We start from the raw sequence: 25,695 nt of genomic DNA, 5'->3' as shown, positions 1-25,695 counted from the left end.
GTTAAAAGCTGAAATTGAATTGATTAGTTGCGAATATTTTGATTGTACGGAAGCATTATGTGTTGAAACTGCTGAAGCAAAACCTGTAACGAGAAAATGAATTATTTTCTTACGTGGTTGTCTGTAACATCGAGTAAATGGATCGCCCGTATAATCAGCTGGGCAAGTGCAAATAGGAACATGATTAATTACGTGACATCTCGCAAGAGATCCGCAACTTCCGGGACATGGATCTTTGCACTTTTGATTTATGCAGGCGAGAGAAGTGTCACATTCGGAGTTCGTGCGACATTCAGGACGACAGTTTGGCGGTTGACCAAAGTAATCAGGCAAACACGAACATTTTGCTTTTCCATTTTCGTTATCGCATCGAGCATTGAAACCACATGGAGAAGGATAGCAAGGATCTATAGGAGGATCTTGCGGCTTTGGTAATGGAGGAGGAGTTTCAATGATGCGACATTGAATGAATGGATCGCCTGTGTATCGAGGAGGACAAGTGCAAATAGGACTGTGGTTGATCACGTTACATCTTGCGTTATAACCACACGTTCCGGGACAAGGATCTTTGCATTTCTGATTGATACAAGCCTTTGTGAGTTCACATTCAGCACTCACGACACATTCAGGTCGACAACCCGGAGGACTTCCAATGTATCCAGGCAAACAACTGCAAATCGCTTGATTATTTGATTCGCGGCATTGTGAATGAGGACCGCAAGGCGATGGTTGACATGGATTTTTGTATACAACAGGCTCTTGATATGGTGTACAAGCAATAAATGGATTTCCTGTCATTCCAACAGGGCAAGTGCAAATAGGAACGTGATTGGAAACCGTACAAATTGCTTGACTTCCGCATGTTCCCGGACAAGGATCTTTGCATTTGTTTCGAATACAAGCTTTGTCTCGTGAACAATCTGAATTCAAAACGCATTCAGGTCTACATCCTTGATGAGGATCGCCGTAATATTCGGGCAAACATGTACAAACGCCATCGTCGCATCTTGTATTTGGTCCGCAATCACAAATTGGTTCTTCTCGTTGAGGAGGTAATTGCGGAGGCTTTGGATCACATCTTCTGAATGGATCTCCTTGATAACCTTCATAACAAACGCAATTTGGAATATGATTGTACACATTACAGTTTGCATTTAATCCACAACTTCCGGGACAAGGATCTCTACATTTCTCATTGATACAAGCTAAGTTGCTTGAGCAATCAGAGTTTATTGTACATTCTGGATGGCAATTTGGCGGAGACCCATAATAGTTTGGTAAGCAAGAGCAAACATGATTTTCTCCGTATGATTTGCAAGTTGAGTATGGACCACAAGGATTTGGAATGCATGGATTTTTATAAACAGGAATATCTTTTGGCGGTGTAGGAGGCGCTAAAATGTTAAGATACAATTTTAATCAATATTTATTTCATGCTGAAAGAAAGAATTCTTACGTGGTATTGGATAACATAGTCTGAATGGATCTCCCGTAAAACCATTTTCACATGAACAAATAGGACTGTGATTAATGACGTTACAACGAGCATTTTGCCCACAAACGCCGGGGCAAGGATCAACGCATTTCTGATTGACACAAGCTTTGTCAAGAGGGCATTCTGAGCTAACAGTACATTCAGGACGACAACCTGGAGGACTTCCAATGTAGTTCGGCAAACATGAGCAAATAGCCTGATCGTTTACTTCTTTACATTGACTATTTGGTCCACAAGGAGAAGGATGACAAGGATTTCGTTTTTCGGGAATAGGAGCTAATACAAAAGAAACAATCCATAAATTCCAAAAAATTTCGAATCACAAAAAAAAATAAACTTACGATCTTCTCTAATGATTGAACAATATCGGAATGGATCTCCTGTATAACCTGAAATACAGGTGCATGAAGGCAAATGATTGACAACTTGACAAATAGCATTTGTTCCGCATGTTCCGGGGCAAGGATCTTTGCATTTGTTACTAATGCAAGCTAAATGTGAAGGACAATCAGAATTAATTGTACATTCAGGTCGACAGCCTTCATAAGGATTTCCGAGGTAATCATCAATACAGACACAAGCTCCAACGCCATTTTGTTCTCTGCAAATTGCATTGCTTCCGCAAGGGCTTGGATTACAAACATCAATGCGTTCAATAATATCATGCTTGACAGGTGAACAGAAATCAAATGGATTTCCTTCATATCCGGGAATACAAACACAATTTGGCGTGTGACTAACAACATGACAATTTGCATTTTGCCCACACAATCCGGGACAAGGATCTTTACATTTCTGTTGAATACAAGCTTTGTTCGAAGGACATTCTGAGTTGCTGATACATTCAGGTTTGCAATTTGGAGGAGATCCAATGAACTCAGGCAAACATGAACACGATGGGCTTCCGTTAACATCTCGGCATTGTGAATGAGGCCCGCAAGGCGATGGATTACAAACATCGCGAGGAGTATCATATACAGGAGGCTCGATAATCGGTTGACATCTGACAAATGGATCTCCTGTGTGTCTTGGAGGGCAAGTACAAATAGGACTGTGATTAACAGGAGTACATTTTGCTCCAATTCCGCAAACACCTCGACAAACTTCAACACATCTTTGGTTAACGCATCCCTTATCTAATGGGCATTCTGCATTAATTGTGCATTCAGGTCTACAATTTGGAGGACTTCCGTAATAATTTGGAAGACAGGAGCAAACTGCTTGTCCGTTGATTTCTCTGCATTGACTGTTTGGACCGCAAGGAGATGGCGAACAAGGATTTGTGATAACAACAGTATCTTGATATGGGCGACATTCAATGAATGCGTTTCCTGCTGTACCCGGAGGACAATGACAATTTGGAACGTGATTAATAACATCACAAATTGCTCCAACTCCGCACGTTCCCGGACAAGGATCTTTGCATTTGTTTCGAATACAAGCTTTGTCTCGTGAACAATCTGAATTCAAAACGCATTCAGGTCTACATCCTTGATGAGGATCGCCGTAATATTCGGGCAAACATGTACAAACGCCATCGTCGCATCTTGTATTTGGTCCGCAATCACAAATTGGCTCGTCAGGTTGAGGAGGTAATGGCGGAGGCCTTGGATTACATCCAACAAATGGATCTCCTTCATATCCTTCGTAACAAACACAATTAGGAATATGATTCAAAACATTGCAATTGGCATTGAATCCGCAACTTCCCGGACAAGGATCTTTACATTTTTCTCTTATACAAGCCAAATTACTTGAACATTCTGCATTTATTGTACATTCAGGACGACAATTCGGAGGTGTTCCAAAGTAGTTTGGTAGACAAGAACATGTATAGCTATCGCCAATTACTCTGCAAGTAGAATGAGGACCACAAGGATTTGGAACGCAAGGATTTCTGTAAACTGGTTCATCTCGAGGAGGCGGAGGAGCTAAAAAATAAATTTATAAACTATATGTTTAAAATTACTTTAAAATCATTTTTACTTGGAATAGGATAACATCTTGTGAATGGATCTCCTGTAAATCCATTTTCACAAACACAAATTGGGCTATGATTACGAACGTTGCAACGAGCATTTTGCCCACAAACGCCGGGGCAAGGATCAACGCATTTCTGATTGACACAAGCTTTGTCAAGAGGGCATTCTGAGCTAACAGTACATTCAGGACGACAACCTGGAGGACTTCCAATGTAGTTTGGCAAACATGAGCAAATAGCCTGATCGTTTACTTCTTTACATTGACTATTTGGTCCACAAGGAGAAGGATGACAAGGATTTCTTTTTTCGGGAATAGGAGCTAATACAAAAGAAACAATTCATAAATACCAAAAAACTTCGAATGGCAAAAAAATAAACTTACGATCTTCTCTAATGATTGAACAATATCGGAATGGATCTCCTGTATAACCTGAAATACAGGTGCATGAAGGCAAATGATTGACAACTTGACAAATAGCATTTGTTCCGCATGTTCCGGGGCAAGGATCTTTGCATTTGTTACTAATGCAAGCTAAATGTGAAGGACAATCAGAATTAATTGTACATTCAGGTCGACAGCCTTCATAAGGATTTCCGAGGTAATCGTCAATACAGACACAAGCTCCAACGCCATTTTGTTCTCGGCAAATTGCATTGCTTCCGCAAGGGCTTGGATTACAAACATCAATGCGTTCAATAATATCATGCTTGACAGGTGAACAGAAATCAAATGGATTTCCTTCATATCCGGGAATACAAACACAATTTGGCGTGTGACTAACAACATGACAATTTGCATTTTGCCCACACAATCCGGGACAAGGATCTTTACATTTCTGTTGAATACAAGCTTTGTTCGAAGGACATTCTGAGTTGCTGATACATTCAGGTTTGCAATTTGGAGGAGATCCAATGAACTCAGGCAAACATGAACACGATGGGCTTCCGTTAACATCTCGGCATTGTGAATGAGGCCCGCAAGGCGATGGATTACAAACATCGCGAGGAGTATCATATACAGGAGGTTCGATAATCGGTTGACATCTGACAAATGGATCTCCTGTGTGTCTTGGAGGGCAAGTACAAATAGGACTGTGATTAACAGGAGTACATTTTGCTCCAATTCCGCAAACACCTCGACAAACTTCAACACATCTTTGGTTAACGCATCCCTTATCTAATGGGCATTCTGCATTAATTGTGCATTCAGGTCTACAATTTGGAGGACTTCCGTAATAATTTGGAAGACAGGAGCAAACTGCTTGTCCGTTGATTTCTCTACATTGACTGTTTGGACCGCAAGGAGATGGCGAACAAGGATTTGTGATAACAACAGGATCTTGATATGGGCGACATTCAATGAATGCATTTCCTGTTGTACCCGGAGGACAGTGACAATTTGGAACGTGATTAATAACATCACAAATTGCTCCAACTCCGCATGTTCCCGGACAAGGATCTTTGCATTTGTTTCGAATACAAGCTTTGTCTCGTGAACAATCTGAATTCAAAACGCATTCAGGTCTACATCCTTGATGAGGATCGCCGTAATATTCGGGCAAACATGTACAAACGCCATCGTCGCATCTTGTATTTGGTCCGCAATCACAAATTGGCTCGTCAGGTTGAGGAGGTAATTGCGGAGGCCTTGGATTACATCCAACAAATGGATCTCCTTCATATCCTTCGTAACAAACACAATTAGGAATATGATTCAAAACATTGCAATTGGCATTGAATCCGCAACTTCCCGGACAAGGATCTTTACATTTTTCTCTTATACAAGCCAAATTACTTGGGCATTCAGAGTTAATTCTACATTCAGGTCGACAATTTGGCGGAGCACCAATATATGTAGGTAAACAAGAACAAGAATGACTATCTCCAAATGCTCGACACGTTGAATAAGGTCCACAGGGATTTGGAACACAAGGATCTCGATAAATAGGAACGTCTCTTGGAGGCGTTGACGGAGGAGCTATAGTAAAATATTTGATTAAGAGACGATTTTCGAGTCTTCAAAAAAACATTTTTTTCCATAATTTTTTAAATTTTAATTTATATAATTTGTAAATTCAAATTTGAATTCACAAATAATTTAAAAAAAAAGGAAAAAATACGAGAAAAATACGATTTTTTTAAGTTATATGAATTGAAATGTTAATTTAAATATTTTTTTTTGTGATGATATGTTTTTCATTTACAAATTATATAAAAAAAAAACCAAAATAATAGAAAAAAATGTTTCTCATCAGATAAAAAATAATTAAAGAAGCAATTTGTCTTACGTGGGATTTTAGTACAACGAATAAATGGATCTCCTGTGTATCCAGAATTACAACTGCAAATAGGAGAATGATTACGAACGTTGCAACGAGCATTTTGCCCACAAACGCCGGGGCAAGGATCAACGCATTTCTGATTGACACAAGCTTTGTCAAGAGGGCATTCTGAACTAACAGTACATTCAGGACGACAACCCGGAGGACTTCCAATGTAGTTTGGCAAACATGAGCAAATAGCCTGATCGTTTACTTCTTTACATTGACTATTTGGTCCACAAGGAGAAGGATGACAAGGATTTCTTTTTTCGGGAATAGGAGCTAATACAAAAGAAACAATTCATAAATACCAAAAAACTTCGAATGGCAAAAAAATAAACTTACGATCTTCTCTAATGATTGAACAATATCGGAATGGATCTCCTGTATAACCTGAAATACAGGTGCATGAAGGCAAATGATTGACAACTTGACAAATAGCATTTGTTCCGCATGTTCCGGGGCAAGGATCTTTGCATTTGTTACTAATGCAAGCTAAATGTGAAGGACAATCAGAATTAATTGTACATTCAGGTCGACAGCCTTCATAAGGATTTCCGAGGTAATCGTCAATACAGACACAAGCTCCAACGCCATTTTGTTCTCGGCAAATTGCATTGCTTCCGCAAGGGCTTGGATTACAAACATCAATGCGTTCAATAATATCATGCTTGACAGGTGAACAGAAATCAAATGGATTTCCTTCATATCCGGGAATACAAACACAATTTGGCGTGTGACTAACAACATGACAATTTGCATTTTGCCCACACAATCCGGGACAAGGATCTTTACATTTCTGTTGAATACAAGCTTTGTTCGAAGGACATTCTGAGTTGCTGATACATTCAGGTTTGCAATTTGGAGGAGATCCAATGAACTCAGGCAAACATGAACACGATGGGCTTCCGTTAACATCTCGGCATTGTGAATGAGGCCCGCAAGGCGATGGATTACAAACATCGCGAGGAGTATCATATACAGGAGGTTCGATAATCGGTTGACATCTGACAAATGGATCTCCTGTGTGTCTTGGAGGGCAAGTACAAATAGGACTGTGATTAACAGGAGTACATTTTGCTCCAATTCCGCAAACACCTCGACAAACTTCAACACATCTTTGGTTAACGCATCCCTTATCTAATGGGCATTCTGCATTAATTGTGCATTCAGGTCTACAATTTGGAGGACTTCCGTAATAATTTGGAAGACAAGAGCAAACTGCTTGTCCGTTGATTTCTCTACATTGACTGTTTGGACCGCAAGGAGATGGCGAACAAGGATTTGTGATAACAACAGGATCTTGATATGGGCGACATTCAATAAATGCGTTTCCTGCTGTACCCGGAGGACAGTGACAATTTGGAACGTGATTAATAACATCACAAATTGCTCCAACTCCGCACGTTCCCGGACAAGGATCTTTGCATTTGTTTCGAATACAAGCTTTGTCTCGTGAACAATCTGAATTCAAAACGCATTCAGGTCTACATCCTTGATGAGGATCGCCGTAATATTCGGGCAAACATGTACAAACGCCATCGTCGCATCTTGTATTTGGTCCGCAATCACAAATTGGCTCGTCAGGTTGAGGAGGTAATGGCGGAGGCCTTGGATTACATCCAACAAATGGATCTCCTTCATATCCTTCGTAACAAACACAATTAGGAATATGATTCAAAACATTGCAATTGGCATTGAATCCGCAACTTCCCGGACAAGGATCTTTACATTTTTCTCTTATACAAGCCAAATTACTTGAACATTCTGCATTTATTGTACATTCAGGACGACAATTCGGAGGTGTTCCAAAGTAGTTTGGTAGACAAGAACATGTATAGCTATCGCCAATTACTCTGCAAGTAGAATGAGGACCACAAGGATTTGGAACGCAAGGATTTCTGTAAACTGGTTCATCTCGAGGAGGCGGAGGAGCTAAAAAATAAATTTATAAACTGTATGTTCAAAATTACTTTAACATCATTTTTACTTGGAATAGGATAACATCTAGTGAATGGATCTCCTGTAAATCCATTTTCACAAATACAAATTGGGCTATGATTACGAACGTTGCAACGAGCATTTTGCCCACAAACGCCGGGGCAAGGATCAACGCATTTCTGATTGACACAAGCAAGCTCTAATGGGCATTCTGAGCTAACAGTACATTCAGGACGACAACCCGGAGGACTTCCAATGTAATTCGGTAAGCAAGAACATACTGCTTGACCATTTACTTCGCGACATTGACTATTTGGACCGCAAGGAGATGGAGAACATGGATTAACATATTCTGGAGTAACAGCTATAATAAGAAAACAACGATATTGTAAAAATTCAAGCCTGTATATTAATATATCATTAAAAACTTTAAGATATATATATTTATAATCTTGTAATAAATTAAATATATCTTAACATTTTTAAAATGATTTTGAATGTGTTTCAGTTCAACTCATATGTATAGTGTAAAATTTTTTGAATGAAAAAAAAAATTTATGTAGTGTATATGAAATGAAATGAAATGATAACTATTCTTACGTTCGTCTCTAATAATAGAACAAAATCTGAATGGATCTCCTGTATATCCTGTAATACACGTGCATGAAGGCAAATGATTGACAACTTGACAAATAGCATTTGTTCCGCACGTTCCGGGGCAAGGATCTTTGCATTTGTTACTAATGCAAGCTAAATGTGAAGGACAATCAGAATTAATTGTGCATTCAGGTCGACAGCCTTCATAAGGATTTCCGAGGTAATCGTCAATACAGACACAAGCTCCAACGCCATTTTGTTCTCTGCAAATTGCATTGCTTCCGCAAGGGCTTGGATTACAAACATCAATGCGTTCAATAATATCATGCTTGACAGGTGAACAGAAATCAAATGGATTTCCTTCATATCCGGGAATACAAACACAATTTGGCGTGTGACTAACAACATGACAATTTGCATTTTGCCCACATAATCCGGGACAAGGATCTTTACATTTCTGTTGAATACAAGCTTTGTTCGAAGGACATTCTGAGTTGCTGATGCATTCAGGTTTGCAATTTGGAGGAGATCCAATGAACTCAGGCAAACATGAACAAGATGGGCTTCCGTTAATATCTCGGCATTGTGAATGAGGCCCGCAAGGCGATGGATTACAAACATCGCGAGGAGTATCATATACAGGAGGCTCGATAATCGGTTGACATCTGACAAATGGATCTCCTGTGTGTCTTGGAGGGCAAGTACAAATAGGACTGTGATTAACAGGAGTACATTTTGCTCCAATTCCGCAAACACCTCGACAAACTTCAACACATCTTTGGTTAACGCATCCCTTATCTAATGGGCATTCTGCATTAATTGTGCATTCAGGTCTACAATTTGGAGGACTTCCGTAATAATTTGGAAGACAGGAGCAAACTGCTTGTCCGTTGATTTCTCTGCATTGACTGTTTGGACCGCAAGGAGATGGCGAACAAGGATTTGTGATAACAACAGGATCTTGATATGGGCGACATTCAATGAATGCATTTCCTGTTGTACCCGGAGGACAGTGACAATTTGGAACGTGATTAATAACATCACAAATTGCTCCAACTCCGCACGTTCCCGGACAAGGATCTTTGCATTTGTTTCGAATACAAGCTTTGTCTCGTGAACAATCTGAATTCAAAACGCATTCAGGTCTACATCCTTGATGAGGATCGCCGTAATATTCGGGCAAACATGTACAAACGCCATCGTCGCATCTTGTATTTGGTCCGCAATCACAAATTGGCTCGTCAGGTTGAGGAGGTAATTGCGGAGGCCTTGGATTACATCCAACAAATGGATCTCCTTCATATCCTTCGTAACAAACACAATTAGGAATATGATTCAAAACATTGCAATTGGCATTGAATCCGCAACTTCCCGGACAAGGATCTTTACATTTTTCTCTTATGCAAGCCAAATTACTTGGGCATTCAGAGTTAATTCTACATTCAGGTCGACAATTTGGCGGAGCACCAATATATGTAGGTAAACAAGAACAAGAATGACTATCTCCAAATGCTCGACACGTTGAATAAGGTCCACAGGGATTTGGAACACAAGGATCTCGATAAATAGGAACGTCTCTTGGAGGCGTTGATGGAGGAGCTGTAGTAAAATATTTTATTCAGAGACGATTTTCGAGTCTTCAAAAAAACATTTTTTTCCATAATATTTTAACTTTTAATTTATATAATTTGTAAATTCAAATTCAAAATTTACAAATAATTCGTAAAAAATACGTAAAAAAATACGTAAAAAATACGTAAAAAATACGATTTATTTTTTTAAAGTTATGTGCATTGAAATGTTGTTTTATATTATTTTTTTTTGTAATGATATGTATTTCATTTACAAATTATATAAAAAAAAACCAAAATAATATAGAAAAAAATATTTCTCATCAGATTATCAAAAATAAATTGAGAAGCAATTTGTCTTACGTGGGATTATGGTACAACGAACGAATGGATCTCCTGTGTATCCAGAATTACAACTGCAAATAGGGGAATGATTGCGAACGTTACAACGAGCATTTTGCCCACAAACTCCGGGGCAAGGATCAACACATTTCTGATTTTGACACGCTTTGTCAAGAGGGCATTCTGAACTAACAGTACATTCAGGACGACAACCCGGAGGACTTCCAATGTAATTGGGCAAGCAAGAACATACTGCTTGACCATTTACTTCGCGACATTGACTGTTTGGACCGCAAGGGGATGGAGAACAAGGATTTACGTATTCAGGAGTGACAGCTAAAATAATGAAATAATGATTTCGTATGAATGAATGTAAAAAGATGTGTTTTGTATGATGAAAATGAGTATGATATGAAATGAAAAATATTCTTACGTTCGTCTCTTATAATAGAACAGTATCTAAATGGATCTCCTGAATAACCCGGAAGACAAGTGCATGACGGCAAATGGTTAACAACTTGACAAGTAGCGAATTGAGGGCAAGTTCCGGGACAAGGATCTTTACATTTGTTGTTAATACAAGCTAAATGCGAAGGACAATCAGAGTTCAAACTGCATTCGGGACGACAACCTTCGTAAGGATTTCCGATATAATCTTCTTGACATGTGCATGAACCTGCGCCATTTTGTTCTCTGCAAATTGCATTACTTCCGCAAGGGCTTGGATTGCAGACGTCAATATGCTCAATTACATCATACTTAATAGGTGAACATAAAACAAATGGATTTCCTTCATATCCGGGAATACAAACACAATTTGGCGTATGACTAACAACATGACAATTTGCATTTTGCCCACATAATCCGGGACAAGGATCTTTACATTTCTGTTGAATACAAGCTTTGTTCGAAGGACATTCTGAATTGCTAATACATTCAGGTTTGCAATTTGGAGGAGATCCAATGAACTCAGGCAAACATGAACAAGATGGGCTTCCGTTAATATCTCGGCATTGTGAATGAGGCCCGCAAGGCGATGGATTACAAACATCGCGAGGAGTATCATATACAGGAGGCTCGATAATCGGTTGACATCTGACAAATGGATCTCCTGTGTGTCTTGGAGGGCAAGTACAAATAGGACTGTGATTAACAGGAGTACATTTTGCTCCAATTCCGCAAACACCTCGACAAACTTCAACACATCTTTGGTTAACGCATCCCTTATCTAATGGGCATTCTGCATTAATTGTGCATTCAGGTCTACAATTTGGAGGACTTCCGTAATAATTTGGAAGACAGGAGCAAACTGCTTGTCCGTTGATTTCTCTGCATTGACTGTTTGGACCGCAAGGAGATGGCGAACAAGGATTTGTGATAACAACAGGATCTTGATATGGGCGACATTCAATGAATGCGTTTCCTGCTGTACCCGGAGGACAGTGACAATTTGGAACGTGATTAATAACATCACAAATTGCTCCAACTCCGCACGTTCCCGGACAAGGATCTTTGCATTTGTTTCGAATACAAGCTTTGTCTCGTGAACAATCTGAATTCAAAACGCATTCAGGTCTACATCCTTGATGAGGATCGCCGTAATATTCGGGCAAACATGTACAAACGCCATCGTCGCATCTTGTATTTGGTCCGCAATCACAAATTGGCTCGTCAGGTTGAGGAGGTAATTGCGGAGGCCTTGGATTACATCCAACAAATGGATCTCCTTCATATCCTTCGTAACAAACACAATTAGGAATATGATTCAAAACATTGCAATTGGCATTGAATCCGCAACTTCCCGGACAAGGATCTTTACATTTTTCTCTTATGCAAGCCAAATTACTTGGGCATTCAGAGTTAATTCTACATTCAGGTCGACAATTTGGCGGAGCACCAATATATGTAGGTAAACAAGAACAAGAATGACTATCTCCAAATGCTCGACACGTTGAATAAGGTCCACAGGGATTTGGAACACAAGGATCTCGATAAATAGGAACGTCTCTTGGAGGCGTTGATGGAGGAGCTGTAGTAAAATATTTTATTCAGAGACGATTTTCGAGTCTTCAAAAAAACATTTTTTTCCATAATATTTTTACTTTTAATTTATATAATTTGTAAATTCAAATTCAAAATTTACAAATAATTCGTAAAAAATACGTAAAAAAATACGTAAAAAATACGTTACATTTTTTTAAAGTTATGTGCATTGAAATGTTGTTTTATATGATTTTTTTTTGTAATGATATGTATTTCATTTACAAATTATATAAAAAAAAACCAAAATAATATAGAAAAAAATATTTCTCATCAGCTTATCAAAAACAATTGGAGAAGCAATTTGTCTTACGTGGGATTTTAGTACAACGAACGAATGGATCTCCTGTGTATCCAGAATTACAACTGCAAATAGGGGAATGATTGCGAACGTTACAACGAGCATTTTGCCCACAAACTCCGGGGCAAGGATCAACACATTTCTGATTTTGACACGCTTTGTCAAGAGGGCATTCTGAACTAACAGTACATTCAGGACGACAACCCGGAGGACTTCCAATGTAATTGGGCAAGCAAGAACATACTGCTTGACCATTTACTTCGCGACATTGACTATTTGGACCGCAAGGGGATGGAGAACAAGGATTTACGTATTCAGGAGTGACAGCTAAAATAATGAAATAATGATTTCGTATGAATGAATGTAAAAAGATGTGTTTTGTATGATGAAAATGAGTATGATATGAAATGAAAAATATTCTTACGTTCGTCTCTTATAATAGAACAGTATCTAAATGGATCTCCTGAATAACCCGGAAGACAAGTGCATGACGGCAAATGGTTAACAACTTGACAAGTAGCGAATTGAGGGCAAGTTCCGGGACAAGGATCTTTACATTTGTTGTTAATACAAGCTAAATGCGAAGGACAATCAGAGTTCAAACTGCATTCGGGACGACAACCTTCGTAAGGATTTCCGATATAGTCTTCTTGACATGTGCATGAACCTGCACCATTTTGTTCTCTGCAAATTGCATTACTTCCGCAAGGGCTTGGATTGCAAACATCAATGTGTTCGAATAAAATTTGTTTGATTGGAGAACAAACACTAAATGGATCTCCTTCATATCCGGGAATACAAACACAATTTGGCGTATGACTAACAACATGACAATTTGCATTTTGCCCACATAATCCGGGACACGGATCTTTGCATTTTTGTTGAATACATGCTTTGTTCAAAGGACATTCAGAATTGCTAACACATTCAGGTCTGCAATTTGGCGGAGATCCAATGAATTCGGGCAAACATGAACAAGATGGGCTTCCATTAATATCACGACATTGTGAATGAGGCCCGCAAGGCGATGGATTGCAAACATCTTGAGGAGGATCATAAGCCGGAGGCTCAATTATTTGTTGACATCTTACAAATGGATCTCCCGTGTGTCTTGGAGGACAAGTACAAATTGGACTGTGATTAACAGGAGTACATTTTGCTCCAATTCCGCAAACACCTCGACAAACTTCAACACATTTTTGGTTAACGCATCCCTTATCTAATGGGCATTCTGCATTAATTGTGCATTCAGGTCTGCAATTTGGAGGACTTCCAAGATAATTTGGAAGACAAGAGCAAACTGCTTGTCCGTTGATTTCTCTGCATTGACTGTTTGGACCGCAAGGAGATGGCGAACAAGGATTTGTGATAACAACAGGATCTTGATATGGGCGACATTCAATGAATGCGTTTCCTGCTGTACCCGGAGGACAGTGACAATTTGGAACGTGATTAATAACATCACAAATTGCTCCAACTCCGCACGTTCCCGGACAAGGATCTTTGCATTTGTTTCGAATACAAGCTTTGTCTCGTGAACAATCTGAATTCAAAACGCATTCAGGTCTACATCCTTGATGAGGATCGCCGTAATATTCGGGCAAACATGTACAAACGCCATCGTCGCATCTTGTATTTGGTCCGCAATCACAAATTGGCTCGTCAGGTTGAGGAGGTAATTGCGGAGGCCTTGGATTACATCCAACAAATGGATCTCCTTCATATCCTTCGTAACAAACACAATTAGGAATATGATTCAAAACATTGCAATTGGCATTGAATCCGCAACTTCCCGGACAAGGATCTTTACATTTTTCTCTTATGCAAGCCAAATTACTTGGGCATTCAGAGTTAATTCTACATTCAGGTCGACAATTTGGCGGAGCACCAATATATGTAGGTAAACAAGAACAAGAATGACTATCTCCAAATGCTCGACACGTTGAATAAGGTCCACAGGGATTTGGAACACAAGGATCTCGATAAATAGGAACGTCTCTTGGAGGCGTTGATGGAGGAGCTGTAGTAAAATATTTTATTCAGAGACGATTTTCGAGTCTTCAAAAAAACATTTTTTTCCATAATATTTTTACTTTTAATTTATATAATTTGTAAATTCAAATTCAAAATTTACAAATAATTCGTAAAAAATACGTAAAAAAATACGTAAAAAATACGTAAAAAAATACGTAAAAAATACGTGCATTGAAATGTTGTTTTATATGATTTTTTTTTTGTAATGATATGTATTTCATTTACAAATTATATAAAAAAAAACCAAAATAATATAGAAAAAAATATTTCTCATCAGCTTATCAAAAACAATTGGAGAAGCAATTTGTCTTACGTGGGATTTTAGTACAACGAACGAATGGATCTCCTGTGTATCCAGAATTACAACTGCAAATAGGGGAATGATTGCGAACGTTACAACGAGCATTTTGCCCACAAACTCCGGGACAAGGATCAACACATTTCTGATTTTGACACGCTTTGTCAAGAGGGCATTCTGAACTAACAGTACATTCAGGACGACAACCCGGAGGACTTCCAATGTAATTGGGCAAGCAAGAACATACTGCTTGACCATTTACTTCGCGACATTGACTATTTGGACCGCAAGGGGATGGAGAACAAGGATTTACGTATTCAGGAGTGACAGCTAAAATAATGAAATAATGATTTCGTATGAATGAATGTAAAAAGATGTGTTTTGTATGATGAAAATGAGTATGATATGAAATGAAAAATATTCTTACGTTCGTCTCTTATAATAGAACAGTATCTAAATGGATCTCCTGAATAACCCGGAAGACAAGTGCATGACGGCAAATGGTTAACAACTTGACAAGTAGCGAATTGAGGGCAAGTTCCGGGACAAGGATCTTTACATTTGTTGTTAATACAAGCTAAATGCGAAGGACAATCAGAGTTCAAACTGCATTCGGGACGACAACCTTCGTAAGGATTTCCGATATAGTCTTCTTGACATGTGCATGAACCTGCACCATTTTGTTCTCTGCAAATTGCATTACTTCCGCAAGGGCTTGGATTGCAAACATCAATGTGTTCGAATAAAATTTGTTTGATTGGAGAACAAACACTAAATGGATCTCCTTCATATCCGGGAATACAAACACAATTTGGCGTATGACTAACAACATGACAATTTGCATTTTGCCCACATAATCCGGGACACGGATCTTTGCATTTTTGTTGAATACATGCTTTGTTCAAAGGACATTCAGAATTGCTAACACATTCAGGTCTGCAATTTGGCGGAGATCCAATGAATTCGGGCAAACATGAACAAGATGGGCTTCCATTAATATCACGACATTGTGAATGAGGCCCGCAAGGCGATGGATTGCAAACATCTTGAGGAGGATCATAAGCCGGAGGCTCAATTATTTGTTGACATCTTACAAATGGATCTCCCGTGTGTCTTGGAGGACAAGTACAAATTGGACTGTGATTAACAGGAGTACATTTTGCTCCAATTCCGCAAACACCTCGACAAACTTCAACACATTTTTGGTTAACGCATCCCTTATCTAATGGGCATTCTGCATTAATTGTGCATTCAGGTCTGCAATTTGGAGGACTTCCAAGATAATTTGGAAGACAAGAGCAAACTGCTTGTCCGTTGATTTCTCTGCATTGACTGTTTGGACCGCAAGGAGATGGCGAACAAGGATTTGTGATAACAACAGGATCTTGATATGGGCGACATTCAATAAATGCGTTTCCTGCTGTACCCGGAGGACAGTGACAATTTGGAACGTGATTAATAACATCACAAATTGCTCCAACTCCGCACGTTCCCGGACAAGGATCTTTGCATTTGTTTCGAATACAAGCTTTGTCTCGTGAACAATCTGAATTCAAAACGCATTCAGGTCTACATCCTTGATGAGGATCGCCGTAATATTCGGGCAAACATGTACAAACGCCATCGTCGCATCTTGTATTTGGTCCGCAATCACAAATTGGCTCGTCAGGTTGAGGAGGTAATTGCGGAGGCCTTGGATTACATCCAACAAATGGATCTCCTTCATATCCTTCGTAACAAACACAATTAGGAATATGATTCAAAACATTGCAATTGGCATTGAATCCGCAACTTCCCGGACAAGGATCTTTACATTTTTCTCTTATGCAAGCCAAATTACTTGGGCATTCAGAGTTAATTCTACATTCAGGTCGACAATTTGGCGGAGCACCAATATATGTAGGTAAACAAGAACAAGAATGACTATCTCCAAATGCTCGACACGTTGAATAAGGTCCACAGGGATTTGGAACACAAGGATCTCGATAAATAGGAACGTCTCTTGGAGGCGTTGATGGAGGAGCTGTAGTAAAATATTTTATTCAGAGACGATTTTCGAGTCTTCAAAAAAACATTTTTTTCCATAATATTTTTACTTTTAATTTATATAATTTGTAAATTCAAATTCAAAATTTACAAATAATCCGTAAAAAATACGTAAAAAAATACGTAAAAAATACGTAAAAAAATACGTAAAAAATACGTGCATTGAAATGTTGTTTTATATTATTTTTTTTTGTAATGATATGTATTTCATTTACAAATTATATAAAAAAAAAACCAAAATAATATAGAAAAAAATATTTCTCATCAGCTTATCAAAAACAATTGGAGAAGCAATTTGTCTTACGTGGGATTTTAGTACAACGAACGAATGGATCTCCTGTGTATCCAGAATTACAACTGCAAATAGGGGAATGATTGCGAACGTTACAACGAGCATTTTGCCCACAAACTCCGGGACAAGGATCAACACATTTCTGATTTTGACACGCTTTGTCAAGAGGGCATTCTGAACTAACAGTACATTCAGGACGACAACCCGGAGGACTTCCAATGTAATTGGGCAAGCAAGAACATACTGCTTGACCATTTACTTCGCGACATTGACTATTTGGACCGCAAGGGGATGGAGAACAAGGATTTACGTATTCAGGAGTGACAGCTAAAATAATGAAATAATGATTTCGTATGAATGAATGTAAAAAGATGTGTTTTGTATGATGAAAATGAGTATGATATGAAATGATAGGAAAATGAAAAATATTCTTACGTTCGTCTCTTATAATAGAACAGTATCTAAATGGATCTCCTGAATAACCCGGAAGACAAGTGCATGACGGCAAATGGTTAACAACTTGACAAGTAGCGAATTGAGGGCAAGTTCCGGGACAAGGATCTTTACATTTGTTGTTAATACAAGCTAAATGCGAAGGACAATCAGAGTTCAAACTGCATTCGGGACGACAACCTTCGTAAGGATTTCCGATATAGTCTTCTTGACATGTGCATGAACCTGCACCATTTTGTTCTCTGCAAATTGCATTACTTCCGCAAGGGCTTGGATTGCAAACATCAATGTGTTCGAATAAAATTTGTTTGATTGGAGAACAAACACTAAATGGATCTCCTTCATATCCGGGAATACAAACACAATTTGGCGTATGACTAACAACATGACAATTTGCATTTTGCCCACATAATCCGGGACACGGATCTTTGCATTTTTGTTGAATACATGCTTTGTTCAAAGGACATTCAGAATTGCTAACACATTCAGGTCTGCAATTTGGCGGAGATCCAATGAATTCGGGCAAACATGAACAAGATGGGCTTCCATTAATATCACGACATTGTGAATGAGGCCCGCAAGGCGATGGATTGCAAACATCTTGAGGAGGATCATAAGCCGGAGGCTCAATTATTTGTTGACATCTTACAAATGGATCTCCCGTGTGTCTTGGAGGACAAGTACAAATTGGACTGTGATTAACAGGAGTACATTTTGCTCCAATTCCGCAAACACCTCGACAAACTTCAACACATTTTTGGTTAACGCATCCCTTATCTAATGGGCATTCTGCATTAATTGTGCATTCAGGTCTGCAATTTGGAGGACTTCCAAGATAATTTGGAAGACAAGAGCAAACTGCTTGTCCGTTGATTTCTCTGCATTGACTGTTTGGACCGCAAGGAGATGGCGAACAAGGATTTGTGATAACAACAGGATCTTGATATGGGCGACATTCAATAAATGCGTTTCCTGCTGTACCCGGAGGACAGTGACAATTTGGAACGTGATTAATAACATCACAAATTGCTCCAACTCCGCACGTTCCCGGACAAGGATCTTTGCATTTGTTTCGAATACAAGCTTTGTCTCGTGAACAATCTGAATTCAAAACGCATTCAGGTCTACATCCTTGATGAGGATCGCCGTAATATTCGGGCAAACATGTACAAACGCCATCGTCGCATCTTGTATTTGGTCCGCAATCACAAATTGGCTCGTCAGGTTGAGGAGGTAATTGCGGAGGCCTTGGATTACATCCAACAAATGGATCTCCTTCATATCCTTCGTAACAAACACAATTAGGAATATGATTCAAAACATTGCAATTGGCATTGAATCCGCAACTTCCCGGACAAGGATCTTTACATTTTTCTCTTATGCAAGCCAAATTACTTGGGCATTCAGAGTTAATTCTACATTCAGGTCGACAATTTGGCGGAGCACCAATATATGTAGGTAAACAAGAACAAGAATGACTATCTCCAAATGCTCGACACGTTGAATAAGGTCCACAGGGATTTGGAACACAAGGATCTCGATAAATAGGAACGTCTCTTGGAGGCGTTGATGGAGGAGCTGTAGTAAAATATTTTATTCAGAGACGATTTTCGAGTCTTCAAAAAAACATTTTTTTCCATAATATTTTTACTTTTAATTTATATAATTTGTAAATTCAAATTCAAAATTTACAAATAATCCGTAAAAAATACGTAAAAAAATACGTAAAAAATACGTAAAAAATTCTTGTTCTTGTTTACCTACATACGCCAAATAAATGTAAATTATGTGCATTGAAATGTTGTTTTATATTATTTTTTTTTGTAATGATATGTATTTCATTTACAAATTATATAAAAAAAAACCAAAATAATATAGAAAAAAATATTTCTCATCAGCTTATCAAAAACAATTGGAGAAGCAATTTGTCTTACGTGGGATTTTAGTACAACGAACGAATGGATCTCCTGTGTATCCAGAATTACAACTGCAAATAGGGGAATGATTGCGAACGTTACAACGAGCATTTTGCCCACAAACTCCGGGACAAGGATCAACACATTTCTGATTTTGACACGCTTTGTCAAGAGGGCATTCTGAACTAACAGTACATTCAGGACGACAACCCGGAGGACTTCCAATGTAGGATTGGGCAAGATCCATTTAGTGTTTGTTCTCCAATCAAACAAATTTTAGCAAGAACATACTGCTTGACCATTTCAAGTATATCGGAAATCCTTACTTCGCGAATTGCACTATTTGGACCGCAAGGGGATGGAGAACAAGGATTTACGTATTCAGGAGTGACAGCTAAAATAATGAAATAATGATTTCGTAGGAATGACTGTAAAAAGAGGTGTTTGGTATGATGAAAATGAGTATGATATGAAATGAAAAATATTCTTACGTTCATCTCTTATAATAGAACAGTATCTAAATGGATCTCCTGAATAACCCGGAAGACAAGTGCATGACGGCAAATGGTTAACAACTTGACAAGTAGCGAATTGAGGGCAAGTTCCGGGACAAGGATCTTTACATTTGTTGTTTTGTAAATTTTGAATTTGAATACAACATTATATAAATTAAAAGTAAAAATATTATGCTAAATGCGAAGGACAATCAGAGTTCAAACTGCATTCGGGACGACAACCTTCGTAAGGATTTCCGATATAGTCTTCTTGACATGTGCATGAACCTGCACCATTTTGTTCTCTGCAAATTGCATTACTTCCGCAAGGGCTTGGATTGCAAACATCAATGTGTAATAAAATTTGTTTGATTGGAGAACAAACACTAAATGGATCTCCTTCATATCCGGGAATACAAACACAATTTGGCGTATGACTAACAACATGACAATTTGCATTTTGCCCACATAATCCGGGACACGGATCTTTGCATTTTTGTTGAATACATGCTTTGTTCAAAGGACATTCAGAATTGCTAACACATTCCGGTCGAGATCAATTTGGCGGAGATCCAACAAATGAATTCGGGCAAAACATGAACAAGATGGGCTTCCATTAATATCACGACATTGTGAATGAGGCCCGCAAGGCGATGGATTGCAAACATCTTGAGGAGGATCATAAGCCGGAGGCTCAATTATTTGTTGACATCTTACAAATGGATCTCCCGTGTGTCTTGGAGTACAAGTACAAATTGGACTGTGATTAACAGGAGTACATTTTGCTCCAATTCCGCAAACACCTCGACAAACTTCAACACATTTTTGGTTAACGCATCCCTTATCTAATGGGCATTCTGCATTAATTGTGCATTCAGGTCTGCAATTTGGAGGACTTCCAAGATAATTTGGAAGACAAGAGCAAACTGCTTGTCCGTTGATTTCTCTGCATTGACTGTTTGGACCGCAAGGAGATGGCGACCAAGGATTTGTGATAACAACAGGATCTTGATATGGGCGACATTCAATTTTTTTAATGCGTTTCCTGCTGTACCCGGAGGACAGTGACAATTTGGAACGTGATTAATAACATCACAAATTGCTCCAACTCCGCACTATTCCTAATTGTGGACAAGGATCTTTGCATTTGTTTCGAATACAAGCTTTGTCTCGTGAACAATCTGAATTCAAAACGCATTCAGGTCTACATCCTTGATGAGGATCGCCGTAATATTCGGGCAAACATGTACAAACGCCATCGTCGCATCTTGTATTTGGTCCGCAATCACAAATTGGCTCGTCAGGTTGAGGAGGTAATTGCGGAATTGGAGCAAAATGAGGCCTTGGATTACATCCAACAAATGGATCTCCTTCATATCCTTCGTAACAAACACAATTAGGAATATGATTCAAAACATTGCAATTGGCATTGAATCCGCAACTTCCCGGACAAGGATCTTTACATTTTTCTCTTATGCAAGCCAAATTACTTGGGCATTCAGAGTTAATTCTACATTCAGGTCGACAATTTGGCGGAGCACCAATATATGTAGGTAAACAAGAACAAGAATGACTATCTCCAAATGCTCGACACGTTGAATAAGGTCCACGGATTTGGAACACAAGGATCTCGATAAATAGGAACGTCTCTTGGAGGCGTTGATGGAGGAGCTGTAGTAAAATATTTTATTCAGAGACGATTTTCGAGTCTTCAAAAAAACATTTTTTTCCATAATATTTTTACTTTTAATTTATATAATTTGTAAATTCAAATTCAAAATTTACAAATAATCCGTAAAAAATACGTAAAAAAATACGTAAAAAATACGTAAAAAAATACGTAAAAAATACGTGCATTGAAATGTTGTTTTGTTGCGGAATCGTTTTTTTACGTATTTTTTACGTATTTTTTTACGTATTTTTCACGTATTTTTTACGAACAAAGCTTGTATTTGTAAATTTTGAATTTGAATTTACAAATTATATAAATTAAAAGTAAAAATATTATGGAAAAAAATGTTTTTTGAAGACTCGAAAATCGTCTCTGAATAAAATATTTTTTTTTTGTAATGATATGTATTTCATTTACAAATTATATAAAAAAAAACCAAAATAATATAGAAAAAAATATTTCTCATCAGCTTATCAAAAACAATTGGAGAAGCAATTTGTCTTACGTGGGATTTTAGTACAACGAACGAATGGATCTCCTGTGTATCCAGAATTACAACTGCAAATAGGGGAATGATTGCGAACGTTACAACGAGCATTTTGCCCACAAACTCCGGGACAAGGATCAACACATTTCTGATTTTGACACGCTATGTCAAGAGGGCATTCTGAACTAACAGTACATTCAGGACGACAACCCGGAGGACTTCCAATGTAATTGGGCAAGCAAGAACATACTGCTTGACCATTTACTTCGCGACATTGACTATTTGGACCGCAAGGGGATGGAGAACAAGGATTTACGTATTCAGGAGTGACAGCTAAAATAATGAAATAATGATTTCGTATGAATGAATGTAAAAAGATGTGTTTTGTATGATGAAAATGAGTATGATATGATATGAAATGAAAAATATTCTTACGTTCGTCTCTTATAATAGAACAGTATCTAAATGGATCTCCTGAATAACCCGGAAGACAAGTGCATGACGGCAAATGGTTAACAACTTGACAAGTAGCGAATTGAGGGCAAGTTCCGGGACAAGGATCTTTACATTTGTTGTTAATACAAGCTAAATGCGAAGGACAATCAGAGTTCAAACTGCATTCGGGACGACAACCTTCGTAAGGATTTCCGATATAGTCTTCTTGACATGTGCATGAACCTGCACCATTTTGTTCTCTGCAAATTGCATTACTTCCGCAAGGGCTTGGATTGCAAACATCAATGTGTTCGAATAAAATTTGTTTGATTGGAGAACAAACACTAAATGGATCTCCTTCATATCCGGGAATACAAACACAATTTGGCGTATGACTAACAACATGACAATTTGCATTTTGCCCACATAATCCGGGACACGGATCTTTGCATTTTTGTTGAATACATGCTTTGTTCAAAGGACATTCAGAATTGCTAACACATTCAGGTCTGCAATTTGGCGGAGATCCAATGAATTCGGGCAAACATGAACAAGATGGGCTTCCATTAATATCACGACATTGTGAATGAGGCCCGCAAGGCGATGGATTGCAAACATCTTGAGGAGGATCATAAGCCGGAGGCTCAATTATTTGTTGACATCTTACAAATGGATCTCCCGTGTGTCTTGGAGGACAAGTACAAATTGGACTGTGATTAACAGGAGTACATTTTGCTCCAATTCCGCAAACACCTCGACAAACTTCAACACATTTTTGGTTAACGCATCCCTTATCTAATGGGCATTCTGCATTAATTGTGCATTCAGGTCTGCAATTTGGAGGACTTCCAAGATAATTTGGAAGACAAGAGCAAACTGCTTGTCCGTTGATTTCTCTGCATTGACTGTTTGGACCGCAAGGAGATGGCGAACAAGGATTTGTGATAACAACAGGATCTTGATATGGGCGACATTCAATAAATGCGTTTCCTGCTGTACCCGGAGGACAGTGACAATTTGGAACGTGATTAATAACATCACAAATTGCTCCAACTCCGCACGTTCCCGGACAAGGATCTTTGCATTTGTTTCGAATACAAGCTTTGTCTCGTGAACAATCTGAATTCAAAACGCATTCAGGTCTACATCCTTGATGAGGATCGCCGTAATATTCGGGCAAACATGTACAAACGCCATCGTCGCATCTTGTATTTGGTCCGCAATCACAAATTGGCTCGTCAGGTTGAGGAGGTAATTGCGGAGGCCTTGGATTACATCCAACAAATGGATCTCCTTCATATCCTTCGTAACAAACACAATTAGGAATATGATTCAAAACATTGCAATTGGCATTGAATCCGCAACTTCCCGGACAAGGATCTTTACATTTTTCTCTTATGCAAGCCAAATTACTTGGGCATTCAGAGTTAATTCTACATTCAGGTCGACAATTTGGCGGAGCACCAATATATGTAGGTAAACAAGAACAAGAATGACTATCTCCAAATGCTCGACACGTTGAATAAGGTCCACAGGGATTTGGAACACAAGGATCTCGATAAATAGGAACGTCTCTTGGAGGCGTTGATGGAGGAGCTGTAGTAAAATATTTTATTCAGAGACGATTTTCGAGTCTTCAAAAAAACATTTTTTTCCATAATATTTTTACTTTTAATTTATATAATTTGTAAATTCAAATTCAAAATTTACAAATAATCCGTAAAAAATACGTAAAAAAATACGTAAAAAATACGTAAAAAAATACGATTTATTTTTTAAAGTTATGTGCATTGAAATGTTGTTTTATATGATTTTTTTTTTGTAATGATATGTATTTCATTTACAAATTATATAAAAAAAAACCAAAATAATATAGAAAAAAATATTTCTCATCAGCTTATCAAAAACAATTGGAGAAGCAATTTGTCTTACGTGGGATTTTAGTACAACGAACGAATGGATCTCCTGTGTATCCAGAATTACAACTGCAAATAGGGGAATGATTGCGAACGTTACAACGAGCATTTTGCCCACAAACTCCGGGGCAAGGATCAACACATTTCTGATTTTGACACGCTTTGTCAAGAGGGCATTCTGAACTAACAGTACATTCAGGACGACAACCCGGAGGACTTCCAATGTAATTGGGCAAGCAAGAACATACTGCTTGACCATTAACTTCGCGACATTGACTATAAGGACCGCAAGGGGATGGAGAACAAGGATTTACATACGCGGGCGTTACAGCTGTACGAATGAATGAATGATAAAATGTATGTGTGTTTGTGTCTATAGTTATAAAAAATATTTGAAATTTTCTTACGTTCGTCTCTTTGAATTGTGCAATATCTAAACGGATCTCCTGTGTATCCAGGAATGCAATTGCACTGAGGTAAATGATTAACAACATTGCAAATCGCATTTGGAGCGCAAACGCCTGGACATGGATCTTGACATTTGTTTCTAACACAAGCCTTATTCGATGGGCAATCGGAGTTTAGTACGCATTCTGGGTGACATCCTTCGTAAGGATTTCCCAAATGATCTTCAATGCAAGTACATGATCCAACTCCATTTTGTTCTCGACAAACTGCGTTAATGCCACAAGGACTCGGTTGACATACATTAATGTATTCAACGGGAGTTTGTTCTATGTGACAGGGAAAAAAACGTAAGGAGAAATGAGTAAGAGATTTATTCGACGTACAGTTTGGAAGCTAATGAAGCTCTTTAAAGCACTTTCGAAAAACGCCAGCAGATGGAAGCGATACAATGAAGAAGAAGAAGAACAGATATTTTTGGTGTCCATGCATAAGCTTTCACATCTTCACGTAATATATTTTCGTCAAGAAGTTCATTTGTTTAGTTTTGTTATATTGTTAGAGCAAGAAAATTGTACTTACGTGTATTTTAGATTTTGTTGTTTTTAATTAATAAACCATCGTCTTTATTAGTTGCTGTACTGCTAAAAGCAGGCA

General features: G+C 38.3%; 1 protein-coding gene across 1 annotated transcript in view; it reads right to left on the bottom strand.

Moving 5' to 3' along the window:
• The window catches only part of LOC134832725 (uncharacterized), a 155,357-nt gene that overhangs the window by 8,351 nt on the left and 121,311 nt on the right, over positions 1 to 25,695 (bottom strand). Inside the window, 28 exon segments of the mRNA XM_063846852.1 lie at positions 114 to 1,394; positions 1,457 to 1,771; positions 1,837 to 3,426; positions 3,482 to 3,796; positions 3,860 to 5,455; positions 5,766 to 6,080; positions 6,144 to 7,747; positions 7,749 to 8,103; positions 8,340 to 9,935; positions 10,271 to 10,585; positions 10,683 to 12,278; positions 12,603 to 12,917; positions 13,015 to 14,610; positions 14,926 to 15,252; positions 15,350 to 16,945; positions 17,273 to 17,587; positions 17,696 to 19,291; positions 19,648 to 19,858; positions 19,920 to 20,023; positions 20,121 to 20,709; positions 20,712 to 21,155; positions 21,158 to 21,244; positions 21,246 to 21,732; positions 21,734 to 21,794; positions 22,301 to 22,615; positions 22,718 to 24,313; positions 24,650 to 24,964; positions 25,041 to 25,367. Of these exon segments, the coding sequence (XP_063702922.1) occupies positions 114 to 1,394; positions 1,457 to 1,771; positions 1,837 to 3,426; positions 3,482 to 3,796; positions 3,860 to 5,455; positions 5,766 to 6,080; positions 6,144 to 7,747; positions 7,749 to 8,103; positions 8,340 to 9,935; positions 10,271 to 10,585; positions 10,683 to 12,278; positions 12,603 to 12,917; positions 13,015 to 14,610; positions 14,926 to 15,252; positions 15,350 to 16,945; positions 17,273 to 17,587; positions 17,696 to 19,291; positions 19,648 to 19,858; positions 19,920 to 20,023; positions 20,121 to 20,709; positions 20,712 to 21,155; positions 21,158 to 21,244; positions 21,246 to 21,732; positions 21,734 to 21,794; positions 22,301 to 22,615; positions 22,718 to 24,313; positions 24,650 to 24,964; positions 25,041 to 25,367 (21,159 nt within the window).

This window comes from Culicoides brevitarsis, chromosome 2 (genome assembly GCF_036172545.1).
Source record: "Culicoides brevitarsis isolate CSIRO-B50_1 chromosome 2, AGI_CSIRO_Cbre_v1, whole genome shotgun sequence".
NCBI classification, from domain to species: domain Eukaryota; kingdom Metazoa; phylum Arthropoda; class Insecta; order Diptera; family Ceratopogonidae; genus Culicoides; species Culicoides brevitarsis.
Note: the sequence above shows the minus strand (reverse complement) of the source record. Positions and strands in the feature narration are given on the sequence as shown.